Source organism: Diabrotica virgifera, chromosome 2, assembly GCF_917563875.1.
Source record: "Diabrotica virgifera virgifera chromosome 2, PGI_DIABVI_V3a".
Classification (NCBI taxonomy): Eukaryota; Metazoa; Arthropoda; class Insecta; order Coleoptera; family Chrysomelidae; genus Diabrotica; species Diabrotica virgifera.
Genome location: NC_065444.1, coordinates 239,296,325 through 239,309,889, shown reverse-complemented (window position 1 = coordinate 239,309,889; position 13,565 = coordinate 239,296,325). Strand labels below are relative to the sequence as shown.

Sequence of the window (13,565 nt, the reverse complement as noted above, 5' to 3'; positions counted from 1 at the left end):
CGAGTTACTGCCTTTGTATTCAAGTACTACCTTGTATTCAGTATTTCCCTTCATTACCTGCATTATGGTATTTGGAGGCACCGATGTCTCCGAGGCACCAGGTACTTTTCTATACTTGACGTATATTATTCTCATAGTTTCATTCTTTATTTTCTTTTTTTTGTCCGCGTTTTCTTCCTTTCTCTTTTTCGTGTAATTTTCTTCCGAACTCACCATTTCCTTCCTCCAATATCCTTGCCATTTATATTTATACTAAAATCACAATATAGATGCACTAGAATTAAACAAACCAAGACACGTTGAATATTACGAGGAGCCCTCCCGAATCATGATTTACAATACTTTGTAAATCACTTAACTTTGTAAATCATGATTTGGGATTTACGTATATACATTGTAAATCATGATTTGGGAGTGCTCCTTGTAATATTCAACGCGTTTTGGTTTGTTTATTTCTAGTGCATTTTTTTTATTGTGTTTTTATTATAATATTGATTTTTTTATACTATTTACTTTTTAGGCAGTTAATTTACCATCAGACGTTCTAAATTCTGTCCTGTCCAATCAAGAGAAAGCCGATAGAGAAAACGAGAAAACGGAACAATCAATTGCCGAACGTACTTTCAGGAAAGTGGGGGAAGTTGAGCAGAAAAGAAGGCTGGAATCGCTGGATTTTGAACTGCGGTTCCTCGGACATTGTAATACTACAACTGACATCAAAGAAGCCAGCTTTTTAGGTGATTAGATTTTGCTCATTTTATTAAAACTTATTTGGAATATTTGGTTTTGTATTTATTAATACAAATTACAAATTATAATTCATCATTATTTATGGTTGCAACCTTTATCATATACCTCTGAACTCGACAATGAAGTCGACTTGATTGTGTTTACGAAGTGACGCTTATTGAATCCGAACGTCGTGAGGTCCCTCAGATGAGTACCGGTTTCACAAGGACAGAAGTTAATTTCGTTTTCATTCAACTCTAAATAGTTCTGTACAACTGCAATAAAACCATTCCTTCAAGTTCTTAAGCCGGAATATTCTTCGTCTTCCCCACATTCTGCTTTTCGCCAATTTTGCCTTGCTTGATAAGTTGTAAGAATGACTATATTTACCCTCTCATTACATGTCCTAAGTACTTAAGTTTTCGTCTTTTGATACAATCTTTCCTTTCCAGTGACACAATCTCTCCTTCACATCAGTAATAATATCCCCTTTATCATTTTCAAGGATATTCGTTCTTGTGCTTTTTCTAGAACCTGCCATTTCTTTTATTTTTTTTGTGTAAATGAAAGCTATCATACTTTTTATCCAGATCTTCTATTTCCTTGGATCTGTCTGAGAGCCACCTCTCTTTTGCCTCTCGAATTTCTTTGTTATTCAGGTTTTTTGCTTTTTTTTCGTTCTTCCATAAGTTCAAGAATTTCTACTGTCAGCCAAGGTTTGCTTTTTTCCAACTGGTTTTGGGATTCTTTTCTAACTGGCACAAGGGCATGTTGAATTTTCTCCATTTTTGGTCAATACTTTGGTTAATACCAATAATTTTTGGACTTTGCTTAAGTTCTCGTTTATTTTAAATTGAGTTTCCGCAAAGTGTTGTTTTGTTTGAGCCGCCTTGTATCCATGATTTTCTTGGAGCTAGGGCTCTTTACATTTTTTAGTTTGACTCTCATCGACAAAACAACCGGGTTGTGATCAGAGGATATGTCTGCTCCTGGATAAGTTTTGAATGATATTATAGAATTTCTATGTCTTCTGTTGACGATAATATAATCTATTTGATTTTTGACTATTTTGTTGTTTTAGGCGAAGATGGAAATTATGTTTGTGCTGGTTCGGATGAAGGTATAATATTTGTTTGGGAAAGAAAAAAGTCGAAAATAGTTACAGCTCTGTTTGGCGACGTGTCCATAGTAAATTGTGTCCAACCACATCCGAGTGCCTGTTTCATTGCGTCGAGCGGAATTGATTCTGGAGTGAAACTTTGGTCGCCACTTCCAGAACTAGTAAGTATTTTTTAACTTGTTTTTAAATCGTAATTACTGTTAAGTAATAATTACGATTACAAGTTCAATTACAATTTATCAACAAGATTACAATTACGGTTACAGAATAAATAAATTATATTACAAAACAATTTTTAAACAGTTTTTGGTTGTGAGCTCTGTAATTGGCGCAGTCAGTAGAATTTTTCGAAATTGTATAGTGTTTTCAAGTTAACGCCATTTGTAATAATTGAGAAGTGGGTAAGTGGTGTCCAGGACCGGATTCTGCCTTTGAATTTGGCCAATCATTTTTTTATTCCCTTGTCCACTTTTCTTTTCTTTATCCCGTAAAATCACTTATGTTTGTCCGACAAATATGTTTGGCATTTTAATAAATCCATCACGTAGAACATGTCAAATGATAGGAATTATGTTGGTGGTAAATAACAGTCTGATTTTGCATGAGAGTTTAATGAAAGGTTAACAAATTAATTGGAAGTTCTGTCCGACAAAATACATGGGACGTTTTCGTAGTCTGACGTTCGAAACCTATAACCTGTTCCACAATTAAAACTTTCCCTATTCCAGTGTTCCCGTACATCAAAGTTTGTCCGACTAGACACCGTTAAGCTATCAGCAAATTTCGACATAATGGCAAATATTTTCTGTATAAATAATCATTTCAATTCAGCCTGGATTATCCCCTAATGAGATAAAAATGAATGTAGTAGTATAGACACTCCATATAAATCCAAAAATATTTACTATTAAAAGAGAGAAGTTGCTTCGTGACAAAATTAAAGAGCGGAAAGAAAATACAGGATTTTGTCTGCCTAAGATACAACTTTTACAAAATGTGTGCTTTCCATTTTCTTATTATTATTAGTGTTAAAAGTTTTTAGTTTCATGAGGTTTTTTTTAAGTATATGTAACTAATCAAATTAGTGCATAATTCGTAAACCTTAACCTCTATTTGAATATTTGCATTTGTAATTTGTAATGAGCTGTCAGTTGTAAACAAGACTTTAATTTATTATCGTTTAATAAAATCTTTTCTTTGTATTACAGGAAGACTTTGTGAATCCTCGAAAAGTGACAGACATTAAAGCGGTGGTCGAGGCGAACCAAAATCGCATGGCGCTGGACCCACTCGAATCTATGTTAGTGAATATGGGATATCGAATACCGACAGCTCTACACAACGAGGTACCGGTTTGTCAAACGTGTTAGTTTTTTCGATTGCTCACAATATCCCTCGAAACTAATCGCGATCTGCGATGTTAAATCACAATGACGACCTCTCGTGGATTTTGGCTAAACTAGTTTCTTGTAGGTTCTGAATGTCAAAACATGAGCGCGCATTCATTTGAAACAAGTAATATTCATTATTTATATTTACACGTTTTAAATTAATTTAAGTTTTCGACACCCTTCATCGATATACGAGTGTGGATTGCTATAAAACTAGTCTTTGATAGAAAAAACAAGTTTTTGTGATTAAATCGGTTTATTTCTCAACATCCTTTTAGCTAGTTTTCACTTAGTAAGACGATGGTCTAATTTTTTTATCCCGTCAGAATAGTACTATTGCTCGAGCTCTTCAAAATAGGCCTAGGTTTCAGTGTTTCAATTTTGCCATTGCAACGGCCGATCGGTGAAAAGAGCACTTTTTTTGCGTGCCAAACCGGGGTGTTTTCGACGCAATTCGCCATCGAATTGATCCAATAATGCTTCGTATTACTTGTCATTGATTGTTTTTCCTTTTTCCAAGTAGGTAATAATGCACCCAGGTTTCATCAAGGGTGATAAATCGACGAAAAAAATCCTTCGGATCGCGCCGTATCATCGCCAAAGGCCTCTCCGAAGTGGTCACACGTTTTCGCATTTGGTCGATTGTCAGCAAACGCGGCACCCATAGCGCTGATAGCTTTTTCATGTCCAAATGATGGTGAATGATGTTGTGTACGCGTTCATAGGAAACGCTTAGGACCTCTACTAACTCGCGGAGCTTGATTCGATGGTCTGCTATAATCATGTCATGGACTTTGTTGCTTATTTCCGGCATGGTGACTTCATTTGGCCTCCCGGGACGCGAATTAACAAAGCTATACTAATACAGTCATGGGGGCGACTGAATTCGAGTAGGTTTTGTACGCAGAATATTAGTTACATATTCTATACTATTACGGTCCACAAATTAACTGTATTGGTGTAGGATTTGTAAGCGAAATTTCTGATTATTATTGAGTAAATGTCTATACTGTTTCAGTCATGGACGTATAAATAAAGATTTATACGTTTATATAAAGACTAAGATACAATTTTATTAATAGTATACGAGGTATGTCAAAAAATATGATTTTCTTTCAAGAGTAAAGCACCTTTATATTCCACAATATTCAAAATTATTATTATCGAAAGTTGTTTGGAATTAAAAATTATGTTCTAATGCGCATTTACATTCTTCTAATTGAAAAATAAAAATTTGAAGATACAAAACATCATTTTTATTTTTAAGTATGATAAGTCCGAAATTATTAATTTTACCAAAAAAGGTATTCTTTATAAAAAGTTTTGCACGTTCTACGAAATAAGCGTCAATCATAATATTTCACATTTTATCAATTTTATACGGGTTATGTCAAAAAATTAATTTCGCTCAAGAGTAAAGTACCTTTATTTTGCACAATATTGAAACATTTTATTATAAAAAGTTGTTCAGAATTAAAAAACATGTGCGAGTATACAATTACATCTTTTAAATTGAAATATTGTGAACTATAAAGGTACTTTACTCTTGAACGAAACTTTTTATAAAGAATAACTTTTTTGCCGTAAAACTAATAATATTGGAGTTATTATAAATAAAAATGATGTGGGTATCTGTAATTTGAGAAAAAATTTAAATTTTTCTTTAAACTAGAAGAATGTAATTGCATGTTAGAACATTATTTTTAAACCCAAACAAATTTTTGTAATAACAAGTTTCAATCTTGTGAAATATATAAAGGTACTTTACTCTTGAGATAAATTCATATTTTTGACATTCCTCGTATCCTATTGATAAAACTTCATATCAGAAGATTGCATCTTAGGTTTTAGACCACGAAAAACTTTTTATGAAAAATAACTTTTTTTCGTAAAATCAATAATAAAAAAGTGTTCCATATAGTTCCTTACAGGGACATACTGTATATACTCGTACATTAGTAGTTATTCATTTGTTTTTAATTTTTAATCATATCCAAATATATATTATTCATTTTAATTTTCAAAATATATCTAAATTTTATGATATAATAATAAATCCACTTAAGTAAATACTTGATTAGTTTTATTTACATGACTGAAACAGTATAGACATTTACTCAATAATAATCAAAAATTTCGCTTACAAATCCTACACCAATACAGTTAATTTGTGGACCGTAATAGTCTATAGAATATGTAACTAATATTCTGCATACAAAGCCTACTCGAATTCAGTCGCTTCCATGACTGAATTAGTATAGCTTTTGTAAATTAGCTCGCGGGACGCTCATCATCAAAAACACTCGTAAAGCCACTAAATTCAGCTTTCCAAAATTTTACTGTTGCTAACGAAGATGCAACCTCACCATATACTTCGTCTAGGTCGGCTTTGATTTGCACATTCGTTTCCCCCTTTTTGTGGAGGAGTTTAATCAGCGGGCGATACTCGATTTTTTCCATTTCCGATTTCCGAAATCACAAAAGTTGTTCTTACAGAAATTGGTTGCTCTTCAGAGGTTGCTACAGAGTTGTTCTTCAAATTTCTTTTTGGGAAGTTAGGTTACTAGATGTGACTGGAAATTACTACCCAGCCAAACATACCTGCTCATAGCCAATATTATTAATAGTAAACAGATATAAATAACATGAACTTTACGACAATCAATAATTATTTATTTACACCATTATAATGTATTGATAACAAATGAGAAAATTATTTATTGTTCAAAAGAAAAATATTTTGTAGAAATAAATTCCACAAAATTTTATGGGTTTAGTATATATTCTTCTTTTTTTGGTGAAAGATTAAGTTGATTTGAGCAGTTAATAGTGTGAGGTAGGAATTTTTGTGCTGTATGTTTCCTATTCCGATTGTGCCAAAATGAATCCCGGCTGAGCGAATTCAATTTAATAGTTTTTTGGCTTAAAATTTTGACAGTCGTCATATCATGAATGACAAATGTCAAAACCGAGAGCAATTCGGTATTAAGGAACACCATCTATCAAATGCTAGTTTTATATCCATCAATCCTCGTAATTCATTCATTTCGATAGGGCTTTTCATCGATTGTCATTTGTTTCGAGCTTCTGTCATGTGTCACATAATATTAATACAGTATGTCCCTGTAAGTTGTATCCATATGGAAAACTTTTTTATTATTAATTTTACAAAAAAAAGTTGTTCTTCATAAAATGCTCTGCATGGTGCAAAACCTAAGATTTAACCATCAAATATCAAATTTTTTGAATATTATACGAGGTATGTCAAAAAGTTTGAATTCCACTCGAGAGTAAAGTAGCTTTATTTTTCACAATATTGAAAATTGCTATTATAAAGTTGTTTGGAATTAAAAACTGTATTTTAATATGCAAGTACATCCTCCTAATTGAATTTTTTTTGAAAAATTATGGATAACTAACATTATTTTCAGTTATTTTAATTCAGAAAACTCTTTTATTATTAATTTTACGAAAAAAAGTGATTCTTAATAAAAAGTTCTGTATTGTCTAAAACCTAAAATACAACCATCTTATGTCAAATTTTATCAATTTTATACGAGGTATGTCAAAAAATCTGAATTTTGCTCAAGAGTAAAATACATTTATTTTTCACAATACCGAAAATTGTTATTATGAAAAGTTATTTAGAATTAAAAACTATGTTTCAGTATATAATGACATCCTTATAATTGAAATATTCTTAATTATAAAGGTACTTTACTTTTGATCTAAATTTATCTTTTTTGACATACCTCGTATAAAATTGATAAAATTTGATATAAGATTTTAGGTTTAAGACCATCCAGAACTTTGTATTAAGAATCACTTTTTTCGTAAAATTAATTATAAAAGAGTTATCAGAATTAAAATAACTGAAAATAATGTTGTTATCCATAATTTTTCAAAAAAAAATTTTTTCAATTAGAAGAATGTAATTGCATATTAGAATATAGTTTTTAATTCAAAACAACTTTTCATAATAGCAATTTTCAATATCGTGAAAAATAAAGCTACTTTACTCTTGAGTGAAATTCAAACTTTTTAACATACCTCTTATAACATTCATAAAATTTGATATTTGATAGTTAAATCTTAGGTTTTGGACCATGCAGAGCTTTTTATGAAGAATAACTTTTTTTCGTAAAATTTATAATAAAAAAGTTTTCTGTATGGATACAACTTACAGGGACATACTGTATATCTACATCATACGTATTTGGTTTGTATCATTGTAAAATTCCAATAACGTATGACGTAGATATATTAATATTATGTGACACATGACAGAAGCTCGAAACAAATGACTGTGAATGAAAAGCCCTATTAATCGATGAGATTACTGACTTTTTCAAACGTCATTAACCATTATGCAAAGCTAAAAATTTATAGTAGATAATTTAATAATCTGATGAAAAATTGTGATATAATTATGTACACTGTGTGCATATCTTTGTCGTCTTTGTGACTTTAAAACATGTAAATAAATGCACGCGCGCTCATATTTTGACGTTAAAAACCTCCAAGAAACTAGTTCGGCCGAAATCCACGAGAGGTCGTCATTGTGACTTAACATCGCGAATAGAACTGTTTAGAGATGTCTTTTTGTTTTGTGGTAAAAACGTTGTACATAGTTATTCATTTTCGTTTATAAAGGTTGTAATGTTTGGTAATCGGGCGACAAAAATGCATCTCATACTGATTAAATACATTTTTCATACTCAAATTTTTTAGTAACGTTCGAAGGGATGATATATTTGTTTTTTTTTCTATTAAATGTTTTTGTAAATGTTGATTTTGTAACACACATAATAAACTGTTATTGCTTTTACGCCATTTTACGGGGATATTTTCTTTAATTGGTGATTTGTTTTTGTTATGTCTGTCTTATTTATCGGTGAATATCATATTTTACGAGATTTGATCACTAGATTGCGTGTAATTAAACATGTTTTCGGGTACTTTTAAATAACTTTCTGCGTTCAATATTCAACAAATCGTTAGAAAACTGATTATTTGATACTTTTGTTTTGGTTAAGTAATATTATATTGGTAATTCTTAGGGCCGGTTGTTCGAACGCTAATCAAGAAGTTGATTATAATCAATCAGTTTATTGTAATCAATTTTCTTGATGGGAGACATCAAAAATTCATGTAAAACACTACTCTAAATTCACAATCAAGATGCAGTAGAAATAAACAAACCAAGACCCGTTAAATGTTATTGTCCTTTTCATGAGCATTTTTCAGTGCGTAACAAATGATAGGAAAAAGGTTAAGTCCGTGATAATACACATTTATGACATTTATTCTAACATGACATTTTAGTTAAATCTGACAGTTGTCACATTTTATTTTCAATTTGGAATAAAAACAAATCAAATTTGTTTCTTGCATTTATAAAATGGTATTTTCTTTGATTTGTATAGTCTTATAAGTTATACAGATTATATTTGTAATATTATTATCTAATTAAAAAAATTATTATTTTTTATTATGGCGCCATCTATCGACAACTAGAATAACTAGAATAAATGTTGTAAATGTCTGTAATCACGGACGTGCCTTTTTTTCTGTCACATACAATTTAATGCGTTAGAAAGAAATCGAAAAACTGTGACGCACTGAAAGATGATCATGAGACAAAGAATACTAGGAGCACTCCCAAATCATAATTTACAATGTATGTGCATTGTTAATCCCAAATTATGATTTACAAAGTTTATACAGTCGGAAAAATGAAAGAATACCCATGAACGATCACATCAATCACTTATTTTGTATTTGCTGTCTTTTTCTATAAATAACAAACGTTTGTTATAGAAAAAGATAACAAATACAAAATAAGTGATTGATGTGATCGTTCATGGGTATTCTTTCATTTTTCCGACTGTACATTGTAAATTATTATTCGGGAGTGCTCCTTGTAACATTTAGCGTGTCCTGGTTTGTTTATTTCTACTGCATCTTGATTGTGAATTTAGAGTAATCATTCATTGATTGTAGGTAAAGCAGTAATTAAAATATTAAAGCAGTTCTTAAATTATTAAAAATTGCTTATTATAATTATTGATTTGTAAGTAAAAACAAGAAATTAACATCAGAAAGAGTTTAATTATGGTTTATTTTAAATTAAAACCAAAATAATAAAATAAATCAGTCAACATAACCTCAAAATGTGACATCTGTCAGAAGTACGCTTAATATTGTAATTAAATATTTAATAATGATAAGTGGATTCCATTTTTGATTAGCGTTCGAACAACCGGCCCTTAGTCTTGGTACTTTTTTATAACAAGCAGGCAAACAATAGTGATTAACCCAGCCTGAGAGACTTGCTCACCCCTTGAGAATGACATTGGGGTAATATAATTCGTTAGGGCGAAAAGGATTAACTCATGTAAGCAGGAATCACTCCACCCCGTCCCAATGTTCTAGATCCCCCCGATAGCACTCTGATGCGCTATAGGGGCTCTTTATCAGGCCCTAGGCCTCCCTCAGTTCTTTCCAGTGTTCTCTACACTGGACCGCTGGGGTATTCCTATCTCGGTTCACTATAATCCTTTAGTCCTTTATGATACCCCAGTTACATTTTAAAAACCTTCCAGGTCTGCTCGAAGATTAACAGGTAGGTATTAGTATCCTATTAGTAGGTATAATAATAATTTTATCTTGGAATTATAGATTAGGGAAAATTTCTTATTAACATAGAAAAACATCACTACCCTCAATACCCTTTCCTTCAATATTGTACGAAATTTTGGGTTCTTTGCGAATTTAAGAAACAGTTTCTCTTGGTTGGAAAAATTGGCCGTGGAATCGATTTCGCTACTGATACATAGTATAAAGCTTGGTTAGATGTTTGAGACATATTAACTGTTTGGGTATCTGCTACGCCACTGCTCATGTAGTCAAAAGCAATTACGTTTTTGTCTTGAAATTATACCTAATTTAGGTAAAGGTTCAGCTTTTTATCCATTTTAAAATAAAAATAGATTGCCGATTGTAAGGCAATCTTGTTTAAATTTTTCTTCTGTGTTCAGTAACAATTAATATGCCATGAGCCGAGCTGGTATATTTTATATCAGGCAATTTTAATCTGTGCGCCGACTTGGGACATTTTTAAAAGACCTACCTGTTTCTTGGGCCGAAATAAACACTGCCCGGGCCGCTTGTAGCTAGCTTCCCGCCAGTTTCCCTTTTTATGTCGTCGATCCACCTAGTCGGGGGTCGTCCTCGGTTTCTTTTATAGTTTCTGGGCCTCCCTTCCATGATTCATTACATTATTTTTATTTTTGAAATTGTTTTAAAAAGAAATTATCAATAATTTACATACATACTTGAAGAACCTTCATCATTTATTAATTTATTAACAATACAGTACAACCTCGTTTAACCGGACTAACTGGGACCGGAGGCGATCCGGTAAATCGAAAATGCGGATAATCCGGAAATATAATAAGGTTAATAAAACTACATGTGAAATGATAACTTACAGTATTTCTCATGATCATCTTTCAGTGCGTCACAGTTTTTCGATTTCTTTCTAACGCATTAAATTGTATGTGACAGAAAAAAGGCACGTCGGTGATTACGTTTCGTCGGTGACATTTTTGTAACATTTATTCTAGTTATTCTAGTTGTCGATAGATGGCGCCATAATAAAAAAATATTTTTTTTAATTAGATAATAATATTTCAAATATAATCTGTATAATTTATAAGACTATACAAATCAAAGAAAATACCATTTTATAAATGCAAGAAACACATTTGAAATGTTTTTATTTTAAATTGAAAATAAAATGTGACAACTGTCAGATTTAAGTAAAATGTCATGTTAGAATAAATGTCATAAATGTGTATTATCACGGACTTACCCTTTTTCCTATCATTTGTTACGCACTGAAAAATGATCATGAAAAGGACAATACTATATTTACACCCTATATGATTTACGCGAGCATTACTTTTTATTTACAAAAAAGTATAAAGTCATTGATCTTCCTTTGTTTTAATTTTGTGTGACGTTTCAATAGGGCTTTTCATCGATTTTCACTTGTTTCGAGCTTCTCTCATGTGTCACATAATATTAATATATCTACGTCATACGTCTTTGGTTTTTGTCAAGGTATATACCAATAATGTATGACGTAGATATATTAATATTATGTGACACATGACAGAAGCTCGAAACAAATGACTGTGAATGAAAAGCCCTATGCGCATTACATACATAGGTACATACAATTATCAAAATTATTTTTTTATTTTTTCATTCCGGATTGATCCGGATAATCCGGACATCCGGATGAACGAGGTCCGGATTAACGAGGTTGTACTGTACATCATTTTTGGGACATATTTCTTTGAAAGAATATGATTTTCACCGGTGTATTTTATTCGTGATTCTGCGATGGTTTTAAATAGAATAATACAGAGTTTTAGTCCAATGCCCGCTTCCAATCTATTTTCTTCACCATAAAAAATAATAAATGATTAAATATGTGAAGATTTTGGTTCAGAAAATATTTGGAGGCTGACTTTAGACGCTCACACCCGTAAAAAATATCAACAGTATTTTTTAGCTAAACACTGTCAAAAAACTGATACCACAAAGTTACATGAGAGTTATCTGTTTTCTTACGGATCTTTCAATAGGTCAATATTTCTATCGTTATAAATTTTTAATATTTTCAACAATTTATTAAATGGAAAAGATGTTGTGACGCAATATAGGGTTTAGCTACAAAATACCGTTGAGGATTAGGGATTCACCCTGTATATATGGATCATGTTTATTTATTATTTTACTTTTGTACAATTGTATTGTTAAGGTTTTAATAAAAAATAGAGAAAATAATGAGTTTTATTTATATTGACGGATCCATCTATACAAAATGAAAACATTATCATCCTACTAAATGTAGAAAAATGTTTAGGAAACTGATGAGGAGAATGCAACAGGCTTTGATTACCAATACTTCTTAAAGAAGAAGTGAACAACAAGAATATACCAACAATAACGGATGAGAATGTGTGAGAGGCACGTCTTCTATCATACATAATACATATGCAACACAGAATACTATCACTCCTATATACAAATCCGGACAAAACACATAGAAATAACGCAGAAACACATAATAGTCAGCATTTGATGTACCATAGGGCATAATACATTCACTCTCAGATCTTTTCAGCCACAGCATGGTTGTTGCCTACAACACCATGGCGAACTATGTCAATCTAAGTTCAAATGATTAATTAAAAGTAAGTAATCTTACAGCAGATATTCTTCTTCAATGATTAATTTGTATTACTATACAGGGTTCAAGTTATAAAAATTATTTAGTTATTTAAGAAAACTTATTTTTATATGTAAAAAGAGAAATATAAATTTCTTTTAGAGAACTTTTTATTAATGGCCGCCCACCACACATCCACTATCAGATTTGTTCAGCCAAAGCATGGCAGTTGCCTACAACACCATTATATCATATAACACCAAAAGGAAAGAATAATCATTATACACTAAGCGTCAAAATTAACGCACCACCTTAAAAATGGGACATTTTTAATGTCTCATATTTCCTAAACCTGTTGTCCGATTTTAGTGATTTTTTTAAATATGTTATAGCTTTATTCTTCAAGAATATCGATGTAATAATATTGTTGCTAAACAGATAAGTGTCATTGTATACTGGGTGTAACAATTATAGTATGTTTTTTCCTCAAAGTTTGGAACACCCTGTGGAATATTCTAGCGTATATAAAATATTGAAATTAAAACTCAACTGTAGCCTTTGGCTTTATTAACATTTCGCTTTTTGATTTATTTGATTATGTTGGATAATAAAAAAGGTAGATACTTTAACAACTAGCAACGTTCTTCATCAATACAGGGTGTTTCTAAATAAGTGCGACAAACTTTAAGGGGTAATTCTGCATGAAATAATAATGACCGTTTACTTTATAGACATATGTCCGCAAATGCTTCGTTTCCGAGATACGGGATGTTGAATTTTTTCTTACAAACTGACGATTTATTTATTGCTCTAAAACCGGTTGAGATGTGAAAATGAAATTTAGTAGGTTTTAAGAGGTAGTTATTGCGCATGTTTTAAAGTACAACTAAGAATTTTATATTCACCATTGGCGTGCATACGGGTCATATTACCCGTATGCACGCCAATGGTGAATATAAAATTCTTAATTGTATGCCAAAAAATGCCCAATAACTCCCTCTTAAAACCTACCAAATTTCATTTGCATATCTCAACCGGTTTTAGAGCAATAAATAAATCGTCAGTTTGTAAGAAAAAATTC

General features: G+C 31.3%; 1 protein-coding gene across 1 annotated transcript in view; it reads left to right on the top strand.

Moving 5' to 3' along the window:
* Positions 1-12,638, top strand: part of LOC114328534 (WD and tetratricopeptide repeats protein 1) — a 51,708-nt gene extending 39,070 nt beyond the window's left edge. Inside the window, exons 9-12 of the mRNA XM_050643128.1 lie at positions 521-737; positions 1,811-2,010; positions 3,058-3,195; positions 12,179-12,638. Coding sequence (XP_050499085.1) covers positions 521-737; positions 1,811-2,010; positions 3,058-3,195; positions 12,179-12,238 — 615 coding nt within the window. The 3' untranslated portion in view covers positions 12,239-12,638. The remainder of the gene's footprint in view (positions 1-520; positions 738-1,810; positions 2,011-3,057; positions 3,196-12,178) is intronic.
* Positions 12,639-13,565: the final 927 nt, after the last annotated feature.